The 25006-nt window shown below is 40.7% G+C and overlaps 1 protein-coding gene across 4 annotated transcripts in view; it reads left to right on the plus strand.

The window, feature by feature from the left end:
• HIVEP1 (HIVEP zinc finger 1) overlaps nt 1-25006 on the plus strand; it is a 121594-nt gene that overhangs the window by 61961 nt on the left and 34627 nt on the right. For all 4 annotated transcript variants that reach the window (XM_063402581.1, XM_063402571.1, XM_063402589.1 and 1 more), the window contains one exon: nt 7780-7833. In XM_063402581.1, coding sequence (XP_063258651.1) covers nt 7780-7833 — 54 coding nt within the window. The remainder of the gene's footprint in view (nt 1-7779; nt 7834-25006) is intronic.

Consider the following 25006-nt stretch of genomic DNA (forward strand, 5'->3'; position numbering starts at 1 on the left):
AGTTTCAGTTCATATGTAAAGTGCTTATGTAATTTATGCACGTACACCTTACCAACCTCATCGTGAGTCCTTACCATTTTTGAGTAATATGTGTGATGGCAAGCCGTTACACATATGTAAAATAAAGTCATTATATGTTTAATTCATATACAGCCTTTGCATTGAATTTTATTTTCTATACAGTACAGCAGATCATTGCTGATACAAATTTAAACTGGAGATTATAGATTGTATTTTCAAATATACAAGCCTCTTTTTTTCTTAAAATGAAGAATAATAAAAGGAGAATTTTCGTTTTCTGTTTTCAGCAGGGTTATATAAAGTATCTGTCATGAGTTCTTCATTTTTAAATGCAAATAATTATATATGGCAGAGAGTATGATGAGCATTCAAAGTTGACATTAAAATGAAAATGCATCTGAAAAACTGATCAAACAGGTCATTAGTCAAGGTTATAATGAATAATAGAACATTTTAAATTGTATAAAATCTCATTTTAGATGTTTAAAAAAGTAGTTTATCATTCTTAATAGGATGACTGCTGCTGTGTCATCCTACTAGTTGTTAAGAGTTTTGAATTTACATAATTTTTAAGAGGTCTTTTTTACCCCTCTCTTACAGCTGTACAAACAGTCTTCAGACCCGGTAGTCCTGGACAAATTTGAGATGCAATCTGTTTTACCTTGCATTTTTGATAGGTTGGGGACATCCATGCTATCGGTTATCAGGCTCAGCATTTGGCAACTCACTAAGCCGTGATTCTCTATGCCCCAACTGGAAAAGGGAAACCACAAAACAAACCATACGCCAAAAAGTGTCAAGTTCCCACAGTATGGAATTACAAAGATGGAGAGACTGTCTTTCCTCAGCTGATCTCTTCCTTTTAATCTTGAGTGTTCCTCATTAAACTGGGAAAAGGAAATGTATGGGGACAGAAGAGTGGTTTCTAATTAAAAGTAGATTTAAATCTGAGTGAGAGGAGTGTCTCGTCCAGTGGGTTTTGTGAAATGCCTTCTTGCAGCCGTCTGCCAGCTTTGAAGGCGTTTGCTTTGTGGCAGGAGAGCGGTAGTGGAAACTTGGGACCATCAAAGGCGTCCTCAGCTGCCTGTGTGTGCCAGCCCTTGCACCCCTGGGTGCAGGGTGGCCTCCTTCAGCACAGAGGGACAGTGCCGCGGTGCCCAGGGTGCCGCCAGGACCCCGGCTGGGCTGTTTGGGTGTTGGGTTCAGAGGGTCTCCCGCGGTGTGGGGACGTGCAGGGGCCTGCCGGGCCTGTGCGCTCCCCGAGGAGCGGCGAGAGGCAGCAGCATCCACCGGCTGCACCGCCTCCCAATTAACCTAATGGGCTCCGTGTACAGACAAGACTCCGGGGCTTCGGCTTACGGTTGGTTTTTGTTGTTTTGTTGTGGGTTTTTTTCCCCCTTAATTAGCTGGTTAAAGGAAGTCTTGGGATTCATCTCAGTTAACCGAAACCCATTAGGACTACAGCGTTCTTGTTTTAGCAGGTTGTAAAGAGCCTTTCTTCCTGCTAGCCAAAGGGAAAGACAAGCATCACAGCCCCCTTGCAGCGGAGCGTGGGCGCTCCCCAGTCCCGGGTGGGTACCCACAGCTGCAGGCAGGGTGCCTTGGGATTAAACATTGCCTCCCGTGCCTAGGGAACCTGCCATCTGGGAAATGCTCCAAGCTTGCGTCATCTTTGCGTCCTTCCTTGGCTTCATGTGGCTCCCTGCCTGCCCTGCATGGGCACTGCTGCTTGGAGCAGGGGTCTTCCCTCCGGGGGTTGTGGGGCTGCGCTCCGGTCCTCCAAGTGTCGGATCTGAGCCCTGGAGGCGTTCACGGCCAGGCCGCATGGGGCTTTAAGTGGTCGAGTGGAAAGTGTCTTTGCCCGTGGCTGAGGGCTGGAATTTAATGATCTCTGAGGGCTCTTTTCAACCCGAAAGCTTCTATGATTGGTGAGATGTGCCACTCTCCACCACCCGTCTGTCTGGTGCTCAGAGTGATTTTTTTATTATTTATTTGTTTAATTTATGTAACAATAAATGCTTTCACGCACACTTCTCATCCAGTGAAATGTGAAGCACTTTGTTACTTGCACATTAGTGGGTTTCAATAGTCTGAAGATGGAGATTTCCATGCGGGGACTCAGCCTCTTTTCACTTGTTCTCTGAATTTAAGTAGTGGTGATAAATGCAGTATTTTGTACTTTCATCGGTGTTTTTCTTAAGCTGTGCACACCTCTCTCCCCTCCAAATAAAAACCCACTGGCAATTGTTTTCAGTACTACTGCCCAGTGCATACAGACTGATTGCATTAATGTACTTCAGCTGAAGAATATTTTGTCACTTTGATTTTCTTTTCTGCCCCTGATCTAGATGATCAATGCAAGAAAAAATAATTGAAGTGACATCTTTCTTTGTGTCCCTCTCAAAAACCAATGCAAAGTGATTTTCTAAGTTACTTTTCAAATGTCTTCTGATGCAGTAAGGTAAGAGAGAGTGCAGTTTATGAGAAAGCAAGAAGAAAATCTGCTGCCATCTCAAGCTGTTTTGCAGGAGGTATTTTTAGGATGACTCAGGCCTAAGACCTGAGAATTGTTCTTGTCTTTAACTGAAGGGAAAAAAATACGCTGATATTTTCCTCCTCTTTGTTTTGGTTAAATGTTTGAAGATATAACTCTAGCCTTTGAGGCAAGATATAAACTTGTATTTTTAGAAGTTTCGATCTCATAGCCTGTACTCAGCATCCAAAATGGTCTAAATCTATTAATTTTCCACTTATCCGTAAACAGAGTATTTGTGATTAAAAAACCAAACACAACAAAACATTTTTATTGTTTTAGAGCAGCAACTGTACATCTTAAACAAGAAGCCCTAAAAAATCCCCTTATTTACAGTGATACGGACACATGCAATGTGTGCAATGAAAAATACTCGTGTTTGGGTATTTTGCAAAAGCTTAATGAACTTTTCGCACTGACCACTCCCCTGTAAGCTTTCCTGGAGGCTTAAAAGTAGGTCTTCCTCAGAGGCTTCATTCCTCTGGGTGTTGTCATTGCATGAGGCGGGGTGACTCGTTCAACAGGACAAAGTCATCTCATTAAGCTGCTCTGGGGATACTTGTGTCAAACAGATGAAAAAAAACCAAAACCCACAAACAAACACCCACCTAGAAAATATATTGTGCTCCAGCTTAAATTGCTGTCAGAAGTTACTGGTTTTATATTTTGCCAACCTGACACTTCTAAGTATTTCTGCTTTCCTGGCTGAAAATCCTAAACCTTTATTTTCCTTAACTCACTCTATAACTAAGACCCTTAAAATCTTTCTGAAAATTTGTAATGCATATTTAATACATAGAATACTAGACACATTCAAGGTTTGATACATTAATAGGATCATCTCTTTGGAAATAACCCTGTAAATTACATTTTATTTGTGAATTAATTAAAATCCTTGAGGTTATATCTTTCAGTGAAGACCAAAAATAGAGACTGTAAAGCTGTTGAAAAAATCTGGTTTATTTTTTCATTTAAAACCCCACCACAGCACCACCATATCTAATTCAGACTGTTGGTATCCTTGTAATGATCTATCACAGCGGGAGGTGTGTAAAACAAGAAGCATATTTTTTACTGCATGCCAGTCTCCTTCCTTGCATTCCTAAAAAGCACAGTTACATTATATATTTAAAACCTCAAGGAATTTGATGATATTTCCACACAGCAGATACCTGCTGGGAGAGCTGTGTTGGAGAGTAATGTGAAAAGGTTTCATGCTGGAGTAAGAAAAGCCATTGTGCACATGTTGTTTCATTTTCTTTTACACATATGCAGGTATGTATGTGTATATATAATTTATACATATATAATATATAAATAAAACTGTTACATGATGCTACTTGTGATTTGCATTTTTGTGGCATGCACCTGCCTGGGGTAACCAAGACTTGGCTCCGTGGTTTGTTGCACTGTTGTCACATGAAATCTGCATTCTCTACAGTGATGCATATGATGATTTCCTCTTTCATTGCACCTCCTCATTTTCCCCTCTAGTAAGTGTTTGGTGAGAAGTGTCCCATCTTCAGGGAGAGTGTATCTGTCACTGTCGTTTGCTTCTAGATGTGTGCTGCTCCAGGAGGCTGTCTGGTGAAGGTTGGTAACATTAGGATAGGTCTTAAAGTAGTCAAGATATGTACTATTCTGGCACTTAGGGCAAATGACAGGTATTAGACATTTCCTTTAGGTAAATGGCTTTCTCTTATCCTAGGAGAAGTAGGTAATATTCCAGTGATAAGGAAATGTTTCCTTTGTAAAATGTTCAGGTTAGACAGTATCACAGATTTAATTCTGAAATAATATTAAACTAAACAATTATTGGATTGGATAACATTATTTGCAATCAATAGAGGACTTCTTGGTTTTCAGTTCCACCTGGGCTTTATAGATGATTTTTTGTGTGGTGTATTTTTGCTTATAAAGCGTTTTTAAAGGTGTGTACCATTAGAGCCTCTCTAATATAATTACGACAGAATGTGGTATGGTGTCTGAAATAATTTTCCTTAAGATGTTTGACACACAGCTAATTTAATGGCACACCAGAGAAGGAGATGACTGGATATTATAAATTTGTTGTCGTTAGCAAGTTGGCGTACGTGCGAGTTGGCAGAAGACCTGGAGAGGCTGCCTTTTGGTGTTGCTGGGGTACTTGGCTCCAAGCCTGCTCTTGCCACCTGCTCCACGGCCCTTGGGGATAACCAGTTCTTCCTGCAGCCTGAAACACAGCGGTTTGTCAGGCAGTTGCCTGTGTAGGATCTGTAGCTGTAAAATGCATCAGGGAGGGAAGCAGCTGCCGCAGATTTTGTGCAATGGTTTGGACGTGCCCTGGTGCAATAGCCAGAGCAGGCAGCGTGTGATGCTGGCCATTAGGAGGATGTAGGCCCTAACAAAACATTCAGCCCCGAAATGATGTTAATACCCACACCTCATTTACAGTCCAGATCACTGCTTTTGGTTTCCAGCACCAACACCAAGATTTTTCAGTGTTCACAATGTTCAAAACTGTTCTGCACAGAGATACCGCCATAGGTATAAAGAAATATACACAGCAAATATAACTCCTTGGGCAAAATACATCAGGAGAGGTAGGAAGTGTAGGAGACTTTCTGGCTGTGTATCAAGCACCTGTTTACCTAGCTATTATTTCTGTTATCTGTGGTTCTTTGTTTGGGATTACAAAGAACAAAGATGACAAAGAAATGGTTGGGAATTACTGATAGGAACTGATTTTTTTTTTCCAATAAGAGAGTATTCAGTTAAGGAGATCAAAGCCTTTAATCTACCTGGCAATTTCACGTAGTGTGATTCCAAAATACTTAAATAATTTTTCTCTAAAAAGTAGAATGATTGTGAATTTAAATGCATATATTTCATGTGGCATTTATGTGAAATATGCAGATAATTATTTTAATAATAAAACTACAGTTGTCTGTGTACTTAGGTGTAAGTTTTGTTGACAAAACATTTACTCTGAGAGCAGAAATACCATATATTGTGCATTAAATATATCTCTAAACATAGGGGAAGTGAGTTTGAAAGCCAAACGGTAGGTTTGATTTCTTGTTCTATTGGTAAAACCTACAGCTCCATTTACATGAGTAATTTGTTGGTATTTATTTTTTTCCTGTGCATTCAGACATTTTATCGGCTGTCCTGCAACTTTGTAAATTACTTATTCCATTACCTTTCTATAAAGCAACAGTCTGTGGAAAAACTGTGTAAGATTGCTAGATACATTTTTCTCTGATAATACAGAGAAAAGAGTCACACACGTATATAAAAGGTGCTTTGTTTACATTTCCTCTTATTTTTGTTGGAAATGGTAATTTACATCCCTTTCTATACAAAAAAAAAAAAAAGTATTAACACATTTGGTATTTCAGCTGTAGTATTTAATCCAGGAAGGCATTAACTATTGAGTCTTCTGTGTTTAAAGTAAGCCTGCATAACTGGCTGGGTAAAGAGATGGTGAAGGATTGTGCTCTTTTTGAGTTGTGTTTGTCTTCAGCAGCCAGTACGTGAGTTCAAAAGAAAATGTGATAAAACTTTCCTTTAAATGTGTATGTGTGTCTGACTAACCCCAGGGGAAGCAGGAAGAGGTTTGGCTTTTAAAATTGCAGTGGTAGTCTTTCTTGTGAGAAGCTCTGTGAGCCTGCTCAGTTAGCACCCTTGTGAGATGTTCTGGTTCATTCTCTGGGACAATGTACAATGGAGAAATTACTGCACTTTAATGAGAAAGGAAACCTGATACTTGTTCTGAAAAACAGAAATGCAGAACCACAGTGAGCTTGACAAAACTCAGTCTTAAAAGCTGCAAGAAGGCTTTGATTCTGTTGTAATTATTTAGTTCTACTGAGGGAATGATCGAGAAACAATATCAGACTTCAACTCTGAACAAATGGTTCCAACATGCTTGAGTGATTCACCTAATAAATAATAGAGAAGTCATTTAAACCCACTTATTAAGAATTGTGTTCAAGAAAGAGCCATTTTTTGAAACCTTGTGTTGCATAGCAAGGCTGAGTAAAATTCAGACTGAGTAAAGCCTCCATGCTTGTGAAGACGGAGGTGAGGACTTTGTAGAGCTGTCGTCCTCCTCCTGTGTATGGTAGCCATGAAATCCGGCATTTCTTGAGTTGTGTCAATAATCTGAGACATTTAGGATGAGTCCAGTTACATTCTGTTCTTTCAATTTAGTTTAATAAAAACTGACCCCAGCAGGGGAAAAGAAAAAAAATAGTACAAGGAAAAAAATGGTTTTCACAGGTATTTTAGAAAATCATCATTTACGTCTGAAAGCCGCGTTCCAAGCTCAGATCTTAGTCAGTCAGGACATAGTTTGATGCACAGAACATCAAGAGAGAGAGCTCAGCCTCTCCCAGTGCTGCTGCTTCTTACCAGCACAACCCTTTATTCTGAATCCATTCAGAGGACTGGTTGCTACCAAAAGAAAATCAGTCTTGAGTTTTTATTCACTCCAGTTCCACCTTTTCTTGCATCTTGCTCTGCACATGCAGACATGCACACATACAGAACAAGGACCCCCCCTTTCCATGGGACCTTTTGTGCAACAGTGGGCAAAGCACAACTCTCCTTCTAACACCATTGTGTCTGAGGGGCAGCAGATGAACTGCAGAGACAGGCTGGGAGTAAAGACTCAGGGCCTCCTTTTGCTCCCGCTCTGTGTGTGTGGGAATTTCTTGTCGTTTCACGGAGGAATAAGGTGGGGGCTGCCACTCACCCCCTGCTGCTCCCATGAAGGACTATTGGCTCCATTGCTTCACTTAGCAAATCCTGTTTGCTTTTCTTCTCACTATGTTTAATGCAACATTGACTTGCTCTAACAGCATTTTTCAAAAATGTATTAAAATACTCTGTGATGCACCGTAATACCTATTCCAAAGAGTCCCCTGACTGCACACATTATTATAGATGGTATGAAACTACAGTGGGATTAGCTGTTGACTGCAGATCTGATGCCAGTGCTTTTCTTTCTGTGGTTCCGTGTAATTTAACCTGTCAATAGCCTCCCTGGTAAAACATGATAAAATTTTGTGGTTGTATTACTCATAATGTACCACATAGTTACACATGAATGATATCACTGCTAAAAATAAACAGATATTTCAAGACTGATTTTAGTAAATGACTTACTACAATCTTGCCTTTATATATTTATTTATTTATTTATTTATTTATTTATTAATAGTGGCCTCTCTTTCTTGCAGACAAAATTGAAGAAGCACAAAAACAACTTAATGGAACAGAAGACCAACAGAGAGGTAATAACAACCCCCCCAAAAATAAAACAGAAAATAAATAAAGTATTGTGATCCTAGAGGCTGGTCCAAAGCCTTCCTGTGTCAGTGAAAAGACTTGGCTGGGCTGGGCACTGGATGAGGCCCCAGACACGTCTGTCTGCAGATCAGGGGCTGTGTTTGTCATGTCCCACTTCAGGAGACACAAAGATTTTGTTTTAACCACTCAAGTAGCTGCCTTGATCTTGATGAGATCACTGAAGCTGTAGCATCAGGGACACGCACATTGCTGACCACAGCCTGTGCTGACCCTTGGTTCATTATGTGATTTACCTAATCATTAATAATCATACTCAGTTCATGGTGAGCAATATGTGATGATTTCCAACATATGCTGAGGAAGGGGACTGATCATCACAGCTTATTTTAAGAAACAGACGGCCAGTGGCAGATTTAATCTGTGTGTTAGAGCTTAGAAAGCTGGTGCAAAATCGGTGCATTTCAAGAATAGCTGACTGCAATGATACGTGTTTGGTTGTGTGATAAATCTCATCTACAGACCATGGAGAGCCCAGACAGAACTTTGCCAGGTTACTACTGGGCCCCTCATGGGAGAGGCATGAGAGGTCATCTCCACAGCTTAGAGGAGCACAAGAGCGGGAAGAAACCCAAATTAAGGACTCAGAGAAAGAGTGATCCTGCCTAGTCTCCTTTCAGGCCTGTGCCTGCAAGAGCCCCAGCCTGTGTCCAGGAGTGAAAGTGTCACCATGCACAGTTGGGAAACAGCTCTGCAGCTCACTTTTTGGACTAACAATGTTGCTAGCAGGGGGTGTGAGACACATTGGAGGACACAGGGGAAAAGCTTTTGGGGACTGTGTAATGCTGTGTTCCAGCAACTGGAGTGGGACTGCAACCCTGAGGGCTGATACGTCCGGGTGCAGGAGCTGAGGAGTCTGGGATCCAGGGGTGGCTACTGGGCAGACTGAGTTTCTGAGCTAAGCTGCTGGTAAGATCCACCTTAGATTCATAGATATATTTCCATTAGTGAATTTCTGCCCTGCTTAACCAGAAATAGGAGTGCTTAGAGTGTCTGTCCAGGATCTGCGTGTCCAGCCATATTGTCTTGGTTTTGAAAGACAGGTATCTGTCAGGGAAAACTGGAGTTTCCCTTAGAATGGAGAATGTAAAACCCCCTCCGTCCAAATTATTACAATTTTGCAATTAGGAGCTTTCAGGGAAATATATGGGAATAGGAGTAACAGTTCTTTACTAGGAATATTAAAAATGCAAATGCAGTAATAAAAAAAAAAACAAAAAAACAAGCAAGCAAACAAACAAAAAGTCCTAGAAAACCCTGACAGAGTCAGGAATATGACCTGACACCCTGTCAGCCAGGGTGTTGGAATTCCAAATCAGTCCTCCTGGAGTGACAGATGTGGTTCTGTTGGAGATGATCCTGAAGTGGCGGTGAGATGAGTCCGGTCTTCCTCTGAGAATCCAGTGGAAAAGAGGATGCTCTGCTGTTCTGAATCTCAGGTTTTATCCAGGTAGGAATGCTTGGCTCCTCCCACTGGGTGGGGCATCTCACAATGGAATGATTTAATTTTATCAGTCATGTGGTGAGCCTTAATGGCTCATTAACAGCAGATATCCCCCCAGAGGGAGGATGGGTCCTGGAAGAGATAAGGAACATTGCTCCCCTGGTTTTAACAGCTGGCCCATTAACAGACGGTATCCACCCCCCTCCCCCCTGGACTTACAAGAGGTAAAAGAAAAAAAAAAACATCTCCCCAACTGGTTTCAACAGATGAAATAGAATACACTTTTTTGGTTACATAACCCAAGACACATATATATACACATATGTATGGAGTGTCTGTGTTTGATGTGTGTATATGTCCTTCTTAGAAAAACATTTTCAGCCTTGCTACTGGTTGGAGCTGGGGGCATGGAGCAGCAGCAGCCTCACTTCTCTTGGGCTGCTGGATTTGGCAGATGAGATATTTTCGAGTATCTGGTGTCAGTGCTTAGGCTTTTTCTGAGTAGGCGTTCACCTTTCAGTGGTAGTGAGCTGTCCATCTGGCCTGTGACACATCTGTGAACAGTGTTGAAAATTGTTGATGCTCTGTCCTGGAAGGTTTATTATCTTTCAAAACAATGAACTTCAAAACTTTGTGAAGAGTAGAGAGCAGAAGACTTACCCAAGTGGATTTCAGCAGGGTCTCTCCGGCCCAGCATTTGGCCTCCAATGGAGGGAGTAGGACATTCTGTTCAAGGACACCACATAAGCCTAGCCACTGTCTTTAGCCTCTTCCCCTTATGAAGTCCACACACATTGAATTTAGGGATGTCTGTCTCATGCCTTTATTATCTAGACATTCATGGAGCTGCTATCCATGAGTACAGTTGATTAAATGCTGTTTGCACCCAACATTTTCTGGCAGCAAACTTGCACTTGCAGTGACATTAAAAATACATGATATTATCTTTTCTCCTCAATTTCCAATTTTTTTTCCATTTTCAACAGGTGTGTCCTAGCTCAAGCACTGTGAGTTGTTAAATAGCAGTTCTACGTTCACCTTACCCACTGCCTTCATCATTTTATAAATCTTGTCCATATTTTGCTCAGCTTTCTTCTCTCCAAACTTGTAGGTTTCGTATTTCAAGATGTTTAATATAAACTGTCTCATATGAGTACCAGGACTGTGATGTTGCTCTATGTATTTGTAAAAGGTGGAAGAGATAAAACACCTGTGGCTAGATAGCAGCCCTTCAAATGTTTGCAGAGACTTTTAAACAAACTAGACTTTCTGTTAAATCTTTCTTACGTATTTCTCTTTAGTTTATCGTAGATATGCTGTATTGTCATCCAAACGTGAAAACTTGGCACATAAGGTATAGCTGTCTGTTCTTGTTGCTGTTGGTCTCACAAAAGTAATACTACTCTGGATGATTTTTTGTGATAGACATGTTCAAGCTAAAGACAAGCTAATCTCTGCTTTCAGGCATTTGTTCTCACATGCGGCCCAGTAACCTCTTTGTATAGAGGAAGATAAATTCTCTAGGGTAAACTTAGCAATGTACTCTGAAAGGGATGGGATTACAACAGTTTATGTGGTGGTAGCACTCAGCTTTCAAACATTTTAGAATCAAAGAGAGATTTGACTTAATTTTTTGCTTCTAGCCTAAATTATTACAGCTGGAAATTGAAAAATAAATTTTTGCATTGAAAACTGATATAGAAATAATGGAGGTAATAAAGTTACTCTATTGGAATTAAAACTGTCCTCTGGCACTGTGGGGTTTTTTAGTTTCTTAAATGCCTGAATAGATCACATTCTTGGTAATATGAACTAAACAAAATTATTTATTTGGAGCTTTAGACTCTGAAGGCTGCTGAAAAAAAGAAAATACATGTTTTGAGCTAAACAAGTAAACAAAAATATGCACATATTCACACAAGTTATTGTAAATCACAATCCAGTGTATACAGATTCGTGTGAAGTATGATTGTATATTTTTCCTCTTGGTTAATTTATTTTGGTTTTCAGTTCATCTAGGTCACTTTAGATTTGTTTGTTTCCTATCTGAGATGATTAAGAATTGTAATTTTGTGGAGTTTATCATAAGTTAACTGCTGCTGTGTCAGAGGAGCTGTCAGTGGCACAATGTATTTGTGGGGAGGAGTTTTTCATAAGTTTATTCATGCTGAGTTTCTGCTGAGTAGCATTGTGCACTGATCAGTCATAACTTTATACATGTGTGGGATTTAAGTTGAATTTAATTGACTACAGAAATACATGTATTTAACACCCCACTTTGCCATTAGCTTTAGTAATCCAATTAAGTGCAAATTAGAGTAAGACTCAAGCACAGATGAGACAGCAAATAGGCAGATAGAGTTTTTAAGTCTGCACTTTGGTTATTTAGTATAAAGTTGCAGCTACTCTTTTTTTTTTTTTTTTTAAAGTGATATTTTATAAATTATTCCAATGGCCTTGGTTCAAATAATCACTTGAGACCAGAAACATGTTCATTAGGGGCTGTGCTCAGCTGCCTGCTCAGCAAGTGTGCAAAGTGGCTAATTTTCACGTCTTTTGATTTTCTCTCTGCTGCCCAATTGCCACTCTGAATTTTCAGGAGGAGAAGCGGTGCTTCTCCTTATTTTTGCTGCTATCTGCCAACGCTCTTCACACCCTGAGTGTGCCCCTACTTCGGGGCTGGATTTCAACTTCTGACATGTAGAGGGTTTAATTAGTGTGATAGAGAAGGTCTTGCTCCACATGGTGTTCTTTAAAATCTGGAAGGGGTGATGAGCTTGAACTACACAAAATCTCTTCTCGAGAATACAGTGAAAGTTTTCTGGGGTGCGGGATCAGTGGGTATTGTGGGTTGGAAAGCTTTCAGGTGAATGCAACTGCTTTATCTCTGATCTGCCAGTGGCCATCCTCCTAAGAAAGCCATTCCAAGGATGTCTCTGTCTTCTTCCTTCCAGACAAGTTAAGTCAAGTTCTATCAGATTGTAATCACCACAGAGGCATCTGATTTGGTCATCCTCAGAAACAGTCCAGCCTCTGAAGTGCTGTAAGCATTTTGTTTCCCGCTTTATTCATTGCAGCAGTTCTTTGCCTGTCACAGCACTCTAGGTGCTAGGTACATCAGCACCACCAACACCATCATTGTGTTCCTTAGAACTAGTGGAACTAACTTGGCTGTCTCCATACTTTGTGTCATCAATGCTGACAGCCACCTAAATCTCTCTCTGCTTTTGAAAATGTTCAGGGAACTCAAGTTGTTGACAAACTCTAGCAGCACCAAGATTTGCCAGAAAGTGGATGAAAGATTTCCAAAAGGACCATCTCATGGCCTGATGTATATTCTGTATTGCCTACCAGTCCTGGGGTCTTTTGGGCTGTTAGGACTCCATCATTTCAGGTAACTGCTTCTTGCTATGTCACAGCCAAAAGGATCAATGATAAATTTCTGGATAAAATGGAAGATGGATTTCTTCATTCTCCTTTTCATTCATGGCTATTGCTATGTCCTCACACTATAGAGTGGTCTGGGATGGACTAGAGACATGCATGTGTTCATCAGCCTCATTGGAGTTTAGACTTGCAGGCTGTCCTGATTGTTTGTCAGGCGTGAATTCATCCCTCTGAATAAGGTGCTGCCCTTGTTTGATCAAGTTTTTGACTTTCTACAGTATCAAGGTTTAACCCCAGCTGGCAACTAAGCCCCACTTGCTCAGTCCTCCACAGTGGGATGGCAGAGAGAATCACTATAGTAAAAGTGAGGAAACTGGGTGGAGATAAATACAGTTTAATAGTTTACAGTAAAATAGTTTAACTTCTTATCAGCAGGCAGGCATTCTTCCATCTCCAGGAAAGCAGAGGTCCACTGGCATTTGTCCAGTGATAAATGACATCATTCCTCCTGTCCCCCCCCTTCCTCCTTCATCCTCCAGCTTTATATGCTGAGCATGATCCTGTATGGTCTGGAATATCCCTTGGGTCAGCTGGGGTCACCTGTCCTGGCTGTGTCACCTCCCAACTGCTTGAGCACCCCCAGCCTCTTTGCTGGTGGGATGGTGTGAGGAGCAGAAAAGGCCCTGACACAGTGCAAGCCCTGGTCAGGAGTAATGAAAACATCCCTGTGCTACCAACCCTGTGTTCAGCACAAATCCAAAACACAGCTTCCTATGAGCCTCTGTGAAAATTAGCTCTAGCCCAGCCATAATAAGCACATGCAGGAAAGGGGGAGATGGGTTTACTGTCTGCACCTACTCAATGGGTAAAAATTTTAACAGGTTACTGATTGTCTCTGCAGACTGTATATGATATAACAAATCCATCCTGAGCTCATACTTCCAGACCTTCTTAAGGGTCTGCAGACATCTGCCAGTTTCTTCTCCAGATTTCTTTTCAGAAAGGTATCTCTCTGTCTAGCTTCAAGGAAAAGCCTTTTGGTTTTTTTTTCCTTTTACGGATTTGAGGCTCTGTATTACTTGCTACCTCAACAATTGCAGCTGACTTTATTCAGACAAAGCTTGGGAATAGTTACATCTTGAATATCACCTTTCCTTCAAGGTCTGTGCTTCATAGCATGAATGAGGATCATCCATGTTCTGGTGGCTCAGTTTGTTGCAGCACACCTAGTCTCACCCTCAGAAAAGGCAATGCCATAAACAGCAGAAAGGAATAGACTGTTACTTAAGTTTCAAATCAGTGCTTTATGTTGGTCCCTTGCAGTCTGCCAGTTCTGATAGTGAATGCTCATTTTGGAGTACCTGCTTGAGTTAAGGGTCTGTGCTAAGGTCTATTTAGCACCTATTTGAGTCTGTCATTTGCCTATCAGTCAAGTTGCTGTAGTTTCTCTATCCTTTCCACATTCCTTAAAGAGCTTTTACAGTTTCTTGCCTTCAGGTGGAGATGGAGGAATTTAAATACTAAACTGTTTGTTCTTCTGTGTCATCAGTTTCAGATCCTTAGCATAGCTGTTGACTTTCTAGTCTGTGTAGATGAATTTCTAAGTTGCTCTCACTTATTCAGAGGCCACTTGTGGCCAGTTGTGTCTTGATGATATCATTCCCTTTCAGAGATACCACAGGTTTGTCCCTAAGACGGTATCAGAATTTCACCCGGATCAGCTCCCTTTCCAGAGTCTTATGCTTTGATATTAGAACTTCTTCATGTTTATCTTGAGATACAGGAACATTTTTGGCAAGTTTGAGAGTTTGCTTGACTTGATCAGTGATTGTTCAAATGGCCATAGGCTCTGTCAGTGCTCACTGAGAAACCACCTCAACAGAACCATTCAAAGCCCTGGTCTGACTCCAGCAAGGTCCAAGCAACTTCTGGGGTGCTGTTGAAGTACACCTTTATTTCCAGCCTCTGTCAGGGAGCTGCCTGAAGTCTCCCATCATCTTTTTCAGTGGATGCTGATCTATGTGTGATGCTGATTTCTGTCTAAAGGTTGAAGCAGTGTTTGGTGGAGTGGCTCTGTAGTCACTGCTTGCGTGCAGGACATGACTCTCCATTTGCCTCCTTCAGTCCCAGTGTAGCTGTGTGGAGTGAGTGGAGCTTTGAGTTGTCATTCAAAAGAGAAGAGAAGAGAAAGGAGAAGAGAAGAGAAGAGAAGAGAAGAGAAGAGAAGAGAAGAGAAGAGAAGAGAAGAGAAGAGAAGAGAAGAGAAGAGAAGAGAAGAGAAGAGAAGAGAAGAGAAGAGAAGAGAAGAGAAGAGAAGAGAAGAGAAGAGAAGAGAAGAGAAGAGAAGAGAAGAGAAGAGAAGAGAAGAGAAGAGAAGAGAAGAGAAGAGAAGAGAAGAGAAGAGAAGAGAAGAGAGAGAAGAGAAGAGAAGAGAGAGAAGAGAAGAGAAGAGAAGAGAAGAGAAGAGAAGAGGAGAGGAGAGGAGAGGAGAGGAGAGGAGAGGAGAGGAGAGGAGAGGAGAGGAGAGGAGAGGAGAGGAGAGGAGAGGAGAGGAGAGGAGAGGATTACATTCACCACCAGATACTCTCTGAGATGCACAATCCACATGCACATATGTTCCCCTCCCACACTTGCAGTCCCTTCAAAGTAGTGTGTTGGCATGGAAGAAAGGCAACCAAATTAAATGCCCTTTACCTTGTTTCCCCATCTGCTGTTTTTTTAACCAGAATGTTATTTTTCTCGTAAACTGAACAGCACTGAGATTTGAGTGAGAAGGTTTGTCTTTATAAATGTGAGCATGAGACATCAGTTCACAAATATATGTTCTGCTGCAGATTAATGGTAGACATATTTTGTATCGTCAGAGTTCTTCCAAACCCTTCCTGGTTTATTATCCCTCTTGTTAAATTACTGCATGTTGTTGGCAAAATTATAGAGGGAGTTTGAAATAAATTATCATAAATATACCAGCATTCTGTTTAGATAAACAAAGCATTGCATATGTCTTACCTTAACAATTGCTGCTGCTTTCGTGTTGTCATGTCCCAGCTTACAGATAATTCATCAGCCCATCTGGCCCCAAAGGAGCAGCCAGGTCCCTTCTGTCCTCTCCCATCCTCACAGGCACTCCCATTCTGCCTTCTGCCACTACACCTCTCCAAAAAAAGTGGGTGGGAGCATTGCATGCTGGTGATGTGTCCTGCTCCCTAGGCCATCACAGAGTCATAGAATGGTTTGGGTTGGAAGGGACCTTAAAGATCACCTAGTTCTAGCCTCTTCTAAACCCCTGGCCATGGGCAGGACCACCTTTCACTAGGCTTGATCGTTCAAAGGCTCATCAAACCTGGCATTGAACAGAGCCAGACAGCTGCAGTCAATACTGTATTCTTTCACTTGGGGAAATAGGAACTGGAATGAGAAGGGGAGATATCAAACAAAATTCTGGAAATGTGATGCTAGACGATTTACATGTTTTGATTTACTAGGTTAGTGTGATGTCATCCTCCATGATGTGTCCCTGAATTTTTCCAGGAGGTTCAAAGGCACAGAAGCTCTCTGGATTCTTTGCTGCTGTGTGGTACCAATGTACTATCATTAGTCCAAAACATTTTCTTTCGTTTTGTATTTATAGGAAAATGCCTTACTTTTTGCCTTACTTTGGGTACATAACCAAAATTCAAAGTTTCATTTGATTCTGTTCATCTTTTCATCCTTATCTTAAGCAAACCCTATGGGCTAGAAATATAGTCATTCTAAATGGAAGTGTATAATCTTCAAAAATTTCAAGTTACAATAATGTTGTGTTTGTTACTTAATGCTGGTGAGAGGATTAGCTTTTTTTGTTTATTTTTACATACACCAGAACTACTAGCTTCTCCTTTCCAAGTGTTCAAAACTACCACTTACCAGTGGGATTTCAAGCAATTAACTTATGCATTTTCCTGATACCTGATATCATTAGGTATTTGTATCTGCATTTAAATATGTCAATACATCTATCTGAAAGGTAGTTTATTTAAATTGTGTGTCAATCTATAAGGCTTTAATTCAAGACTGAAATGTTTTCCTAAAATATTTACATCAGCTCAGACATCTGATTGGCTTAATGCAGGAACTATTTGTGTCTATAGCTCATGTCATAAAAGATCTCACGTTTCCGTAAAGTGACATCTATTCTTAAAATCTCTGATGTTTTCACATTGTGAAGGAACATTGCGTGCTGCTAATAACAGCAGTGACAACTTGAAAGGTCCTTTCTGTCTTCAGGCACATTCAATGCAGGAGTTTGTGCCCACAAAGAACAGTGAGAAAACTCCACTGACTTGTGTGGGAACAGAAATAGTCTCTGATATCATTTAACCTCATTTTTCGTTGCTCATCTTCAATGGTTAAGTACATTTTAATGTCCCCACTTAGCCAGTGGGGGCAAACTGATGAAAATGGAGATGTTAACGTGTTCTGTGCTCAGAAAGACAATGTTAGAATGTGGGCTTAACCTAGGGAAGTTTTCTGGCTCTGTAAACCTCCCGCGTTGTGATTCAATGTCTGTATCTGTTATTTCTATTTTCATTTTCTTCAGTTAGTACATTTAGTTTAGACTACTAGCAGATGAAATCTGCTTGGTATATCCACTGCTGGTGCTAGACATAGCAAGAGCTGGTGTTGTTTTGACAGGCAGACAAACAGATTTACAGTTTTAAATTGAAAATTTCATCCTTTGGAGCTATTATGAGAACTTGGTTAAAACATTAATGGGATATTAAAGTAATAGTATTTTGACTTCTCCTGACAAGAATGGCAAATTTTCTGAGTGACAGTTCAGCTAAAGAGATTCCAACCTGCAAGTGTAATTTTCAAAGGGACATTTTACAAATTAACATTATAAAACAATCATTGGAAAAGTATTTTCCTGATAGTAAATGGAAAGTATCTATTCCAAATCCACCATACATTACATTGTTAAATCAGTGGCTGTGTTTTCAGACACCAGCAACATTTTGAGCTTAGTCCTGCTTTAATGAATAGAAGGATTTCTTTCAACTTTATAGAATCTGAGGCCAGAACAAGCTAATTTTTGTGGTGGGAGCATGCTGAGCTAACAAACTGGCTAATTTGAGAGCATACCTACGCATACACACGTAGTAAATTCAATAGGGTGCTAATTTTAGCTGATGTGAGCTGGGAGCAAGCCAATTGTGGAAATGCAAGGTTTTTACTTGTTAGCTTCCTTTTAGTCTGCCTTGTATATGAGTAATGAGTGGGGTTTTTTCATACTTTCCTGATACTCCTTTAGCTCAGGGAGTTGTTAGTTTCCTTTAGTCTGCTTTGGAAGGGAAAATATAATGTATAAACAGATGATGAGTGATGAGCTGGATAAAATGTACCACTCTCTGGTAACTATATGCTTATGGGCTGACCTGGATAGAGCCTTTCCTAGGAATGTCCTTGGATATGTGAGAGAGCAAAAAGAGAGACTGTGCACATTTGTGCATAAAGAGCAGGTGAGGCTGGGGGAAGGACTCTGAGTAGCTCAGAGGTCTCAGAATTGGGGGCTTCCCACTGATGTTGAAGCAAACCTACTCTGGTGAGATCATCATTCCCACCTGCAGCACAACAAAACCAGTTTCTGCTGTCTGGGTATCCCTTGGTTAGGACATCCCTCACATCTAGATTTCAGTCAAATGAACTTTTACTCTACTTTTGTCGTGATCTCAGCACCATTTAGTCCCAAAAGAAAGATCTGCTGTATGGGACTTTTCCTGCTCTCTTTGCCAAACCTCCTGTTCCTTTCTCTGTCTTTAAATAAGGTTATTAGGTGTGAGCTCTTTCCTAGTCTTCATTCCTAGTGAGTTTCTACAGCAGTATGGAAATTGCTCCATTTGATCCCTGCTTTTCAAATGGAAGATTATGTTAAAGAAATGCAGAAAATGTGACTAAGGAGCTTGTTCTGTTTGAACATCATTATGTGCAAGGATGGTTTGGTTAACATCTTGTTCCTTTCATTTCTGTTTTTTCTCCCCAGACTCATGTTTGGATATTTTGTATTCAGTGTCTCATCTGACCATGTAGCAGTTGCTCTCTGCTGAAAACCCTTAAACTGGCTGCTGTGTAGTGAGCCTGTCTATCATTCTGTTTTCATGGCCTTTCTTCTTCAGTGTTAGAGGTGGAAGTGTTCTAATGATTTGCTAGCCAGATCCTAACTTTCCAGTAACAACTGGACATCCTTAAGTTACAAACAGGTATTTCAGTTGTGAAACTGTTGACAGTATTTCCTGACACTCAAGGAAAATTTCTGGATGTCCCTGAGCTATTCTAGTTAATTTCTGTCTGTTTACTTTCTTTAACTATTTCTATTTAAACAGCTTTTATTTTTACATGGATAATCAGGTGGAACTGGTTTCTACTTCGGCACTGACTGGGAGCTCATTAATATGTCTTCTGGGAGGCGTCCTGTCTTTTTGCTTGTATTTGGAGTGCCCAGCAAGGAAGAACTTCTCAGGCTGTGATTGCTGGTGATGTGAGATATCATAGCATTGTCTTGCCACTTACTCACAGTCACGGTGCTTTATCTTAACAGCATTTAAAATGCGATTACTTTTCTTAGATTAGTATGAAGGGTTCTGAGTAGATTAGGAATATAGAGCTGTTAAAGGGCTATAATGCAGAGCCAGTACATGAATGCCATAGGGCTACTTAATATGGCAAATATTTTAAGTTTTTCTCAGGATCTTTAAAAAGCTGTAGTATATACCCTTGCTAAATGTTCATATGTTGCCATTTCATGTGTGTAGTTAGGCATTAACCATAGCCTGTGCAGTCAGTGTCTGCTGGTTTTGCATTGCTTTTTGTCTGTCTTTCAATGTCAAGTCCCGTGAAACTTCACAGTGGTTCAGCCTCTGCTGGTTTCTTACACCATAATCATTGATCAGTATCAAATGTCGTGTTTCATTTAATGTGTGTCATGCTGGGCAGGAAATTAATTCTTTTTGGGGGAAAAAAAATGCTATTTCCCTTTAGTCAGAGATTTTTCAGATGTGTTGAAGTGTTGCATTTGATTCCTGTTTGCATATGGACGTTGGAATTTCACAGTTGAGGCTCTCGTGTTACCTCAGTTACAGTTGAGGCTCTCGTGTTACCTCAGTTGTCAGATGTTTATTGCTGTTTGATCTTCAGGGTCTTCCTCATCAAGCACACTGATTTTATGGCTAAAAATCTGCTGGTTGTTACTTTCTTCACTTGAGATGCAAGATGAGATAAATGAGACCAAAACTGTTCTAAAGAAGGTATTTCCTGGTCTTGTTAGCAGTTATGTCCTTTACACCTCATCAGAAGGCAAGGTTGTCTTAATGTGAGTAGCCATGACTTGAAAAGGTGCCCCCAGGAAGACAGCCCCAGACTGCAGCTTATCATTTACTCTTTACCTGTCCCAAGGCCAGACAAGGGTTGGCAGGCTCTCACATCTGACGTGAAACTGTATCGTGGGAGAGCTTCCGATAAGTCCAAGCCTTGTGCCTGGGGGCGAAGGTGTCTCCCTTTCTTTATGCTGAAATGTTATTGCACAATTTATAAAGCTAATCCGCTCTGCCCTCTGCCCTCGCAATGGTGTTTCACCATATGTGAGGACTAGCCTAGAGGACACCTCTGTGGCTGGAACCTTCAAATCTGTCAGGTGCTGTGTTTCATGTAGGAGGTTATGTGTGTTCCTGTTTCTTGGGGAGGAACCTTTTATGGTTTGAATTAATCATATCTGTATCTCTTCACTGTAGCTTCAATCATTCCAGAACATTATTCTCCCCTTTCAGCTTTAGTGTAACCTTGTAACTTAAACACTGTTGAGGGAGGTCCTGAAACCTGGGACCCGAGGAGCCCCTTGCTCACTCCCACACCAGCTTCTCTCTCCCTCACAGGAGAAGTATGGACAGGCCTATTATTTCAGGGAAACATTACTCAAAGGCAAGAAATACTTTTACCTTTCCTAAATGTTACATTCATAGGTAACATACCTTCACAATTCACTCCTGTAAATATGGAAGTAGTGGAAACAGTAGATTGTGTAGTTTAAACTTTACCATTTGTACTGAATATTATTAAATAATAATTGCCAATTCTTAGCAATTCCTCTTTTTTGGTAGCCAGAAATATGGGTATTTCTTGGAATGTCTGTTGAAAACCCCAAAATTCCATATGAGCAGAATGTTTCTATATTGCATTTTTTTTGTTGAGGTGCCTGTTAGTTTTGCCATTAGTAAGATAAAATATGAGTAGAATTTAGCGGTGGGAATTGTTTCACAATGGAAGTTGCAAATGGGGAAAAAAATTAAGCAAAAAGGAAAAGAAAAAATCAGGATTCCTGGGGATGTTGTTCCTGGTGTAGCAAGAGAATGTATCATTGGTGTGTACTCTGATCATGATGACTTAAGATGAAGACCTGTGGAAGCACGGAGACAGTGCCTTGGGTATGAACGTGAGCAAAAGTACTTTGCAGACATTCAGCTCTGTCTGTTCCAGTCTCATAACAAAGGAAGTTGATGCAAGCTCTAGGATGAAATGGCTTCTATTTTAGAGTTGGAGACAAGGGGACACTGTTTCCCACAGTATTGGTGTATCCAGGTGAGGTTGGTAAGGTCTGGCTAGGTGGACAACCAGAGGAGTAGTTCAACACGTACAAATGCAAAGCCCTGCAGCCAGGCAGGAGGAGCCCCCAGCTGGGGACTGACAGGCCAAGAGCAGCTCTCAGGAAAGGCCCTGAGGTTGTGGTGGGCAGCAAGCTAGACGCCCATCAGCAGCACACCTGGCCGCAGGGGACACCACAGCATCTTGGGATGCATGAATGAAAGCATGACCAGAGCAGGGGAAGGAATTATCTGCCTCTATTCAGCAATCCTCAGGCCACTTTTAGATGCTACAGTTACACCAGCAGCACCCCACTGCCCCCAGTGCAGGAGGAACATCAGAAACCTGGAGTGAGTTCAGTGTTGAGGCACCACAGCCATCAGGGCTGGAGCATTTGCCCTCTGAAGAGAAACTGAGGGACCGGGGTTCACTCAGACTTGAGAAAAGGTGGTTTTGGAGGTGGTTATCATGGAGTCAGATTATTCACAGTGGAGAATGGTGAGATGATGAGAGGCAATAGGAACAAGTTGAAACTAGAGTGACGGAGACTGGCTTGTTGCCCATGAGGACGATCAAGCAGTGGAAGATGTTGCTCACAGAAGCTGTGTAGACCCTCTCCTTGAAGGTTTCCAATAATTTACAGTTCAAAGCCCTGTGGACTCAGGTCTGATCCCATAGTTGGCCCTGATTTGAGCAGAAGGCTGGATTAGAGATTTTATGAGGTCTCTTCCCACCTGAATTGTTTTGTGATGAAATGAAATATGAAATACCAGTTTTCAGTTTGAAAAATTCACTCAGTGGCAGAGGTACTGGATGTGATTTCTTGGTGTGTAAAGTTCAATATCTGTTTTGCTCTACAATTACTTTTAATATATGAACTTGACAAACACTGATTTTATGGACTTGCCAGGGTGTGATGGTAGGAGGCATTAAAATTTAATTTGACTTTACAAGAATGTGTGCTGTCATCAAAGTTAGTGGCACTAGCTGATGGGTGCAGGTACTACATATTAACACAGGTGCACCTTTCCTGGAGCTTGTGTTAGTAGGATATTTGCTATTTTGGTTAATAATGAGAAATTATGGTGATAAAATAGTCATTCCAGTACAAAGATCTGGTGTGAAATTACCCTTCAAAGAGGATTGGGGAACCTCTGCCTGACAGCCATTATAATACCTTTGATGGGTGACATACCAATATTGTCTGTTAAAAACACCGAGAAAAATAATCATGTGCTTACAGACATTCTGAAATCCTGAAGCCATACTCACTTTATCCATGCCCAATGGAATCATCTGCTGTTTGCTGGTCTGAGCAAAAGGACAGACTTCGGCACAAATGAACACTTGATCCAATCCCTGTCATACTGCTTTAGCCTTTGAATACCAAAAGCTCCTCCCTACTTTTCTTTTCCACTAATACATGTTAAAATGTGCTTTACATACAAATCCAGTGTTTTTAAGGGTCTGCTCTAGATATGCTTGGACTGGTGTTCTCAGTAATAAAAGTACTTAACATGCATTAATCCTGCTGACAGGGGTTTTCAAATATCACTGCTGACTTGGAGTGCCCCAAGTTCTGTCACTTGTCTCCTGACCACTGAGGCAGGGCGCAACCACTCTCTGGCCACTTCATGACGACTGAAATTAGGCACCTGAAATAAGACTGTTGAAATTGTTGGTGATTTTCTTTAAAATCCTATTCTATTCATACTTAAAATTAAGCATGGCGCTTGTGTTAATCATGTTCAAATCTTTGTGTTGACTTGTTGGCTGTGAACATTTTCATAGTCGTATGGGTTGATTATGTAATCAAGGTTTTGTTTGGAAAAAAATGTAATTTTAGGGAAAATATTTTTGGCTGTACTTAGTATGTAGGAAGCAGTATGAAGCTAAAAAGGTAATTTACTAAAAAATGAACGTAGGTCTTATTTAAGACATCAGTTAGTAGTTGAAGACTTTTCAGAAGAGACTTTGTCTTACTTACAGTGCCCTGAGAGCCAAAGTACAGATTAGGAGCTAAAGATTAGACACTTGGATTTGAAAGTCTGGTCTTTGTATGGGAGCCAACAGTGATTTTTTAAATTCTGCAACGTGAAGTGAGTGCATGAGATGAAAATTATGGTGCTCATTGGACTGCAGGGATAGATAGTGGTTGCTTGCTCCATGTTCACAGGATAGCACTGAGGGAGAAGGGAGTGGTGTCCTTCCTTGTTTCGCTCTTATTCTTTCCTTTAAGTTCAAGCCTGTAGCTCTATTAGAATGGAGGGAAAGAGAGTGGGTGTTAAAATAATATGTAGGCTTTGAGACAGGCTGTTCTGGGAGTTACTTAAACAAAACCATTGAGATCATTTTGTAAAGACACTGTCTGGTTCACCAGTAAATGCTTTGGAAGAAAAAATCAGATCACTTATAACTTCCCTTATTTGCTGTGTGAGCTACTCTGCAGATTGCTATCTGCACCATCACACCTGTTCTTTTGTTCTATTTCCTGTGCATAGAGTGAAGTGCATCAGAGAAATTGTAGGTGACCGTAATCACGTTTAGAAACATCAGCTTTTTCTTGTCATGTTTTGAGTGTAGAATTCATGCTGAAGCAAAGGAATTAAGTGGAGAATCTTGAGAGCAGGCAGAACAAAGCCAACCAGGCAAAGCACAAAAGAGATGCTCTGGTGTCCCTGGAATGTGAAAAGTGAGGTACTGAGTACAGTGGCATTGTCCCCTCTTCTCCTGGCCTGGGTAACTTAATCCTGTTTGATGTAATACAGCTTATGAGAAAGATTCCTTTCAGACATCTGACTGAGGTGACAGCAGTTCTCAAAAATGAGCCTGCAGAGGGGGTGAGCAGAGCACATGATGTGGCAGGGAGACAAAGAAAAGCAGATCAACTTCATACGTTTTTTTCCACATGAGGATGTTTTTACATTCTTTTTGTTCAGTGTCAGTTTGTGGATGTGGATACGTGGATGGCCCTGGCAAGTCATACTCCTGAAAATTGCAAGGCAGAGGAGTCTTTAGCATTTGGGGACTGATGCTTTCTGCCAGTTTTGTTGATTCCTCTGGAAATATTGATGCAGTTGACCTTTGTGCAATCATGTAGCTGTAGATTAAGAAACGTGCGGTGGAATATCTTCAACATCAACTGGGAATATGAAGCAAAGACTTATACAAAAAGAATGACAAGCTAAACATAAATGAAGCAAAGTTGTTGCTAGTTGCTTTTTTTCTCCAGATATGCCAGAAAATTCGTTGTTAGCAAACATAAGGTGAATATTTCCATTAAGAATAATAATAAAGATTTCTAAATTATCCAGGAGTAGGGTAGAATAAAGGATTTAAACAATTTTTAAGCCATGTAAAGTCATTGTCAAGTAAATAAATTTTACAAGATTTTATGGAAGCAATGTACGCTGAAGCAATTCTGTGACTCCATCTCTGGGATCACAAAACATGTGAAGGTAGAAATACAAATAAGAAATTAGTTCTCATGATTTCTGTAGACTGGAATTTTGTTGGTATAGAAGCAGCACAATTATAGTGAAGACTGAAAAAAATACTTTTTCTATATGTAATGTAATGCATAACTTCCCTTTGTTTATTCTTTTTTCTTTTCAACTTACCAAACAATTTTTGTACTTTGCCACATGTTGAACAGC

The sequence above is a fragment of the Prinia subflava genome, chromosome 1, assembly GCF_021018805.1.
Source record: "Prinia subflava isolate CZ2003 ecotype Zambia chromosome 1, Cam_Psub_1.2, whole genome shotgun sequence".
In the NCBI taxonomy this organism is placed as follows: Eukaryota; Metazoa; Chordata; class Aves; order Passeriformes; family Cisticolidae; genus Prinia; species Prinia subflava.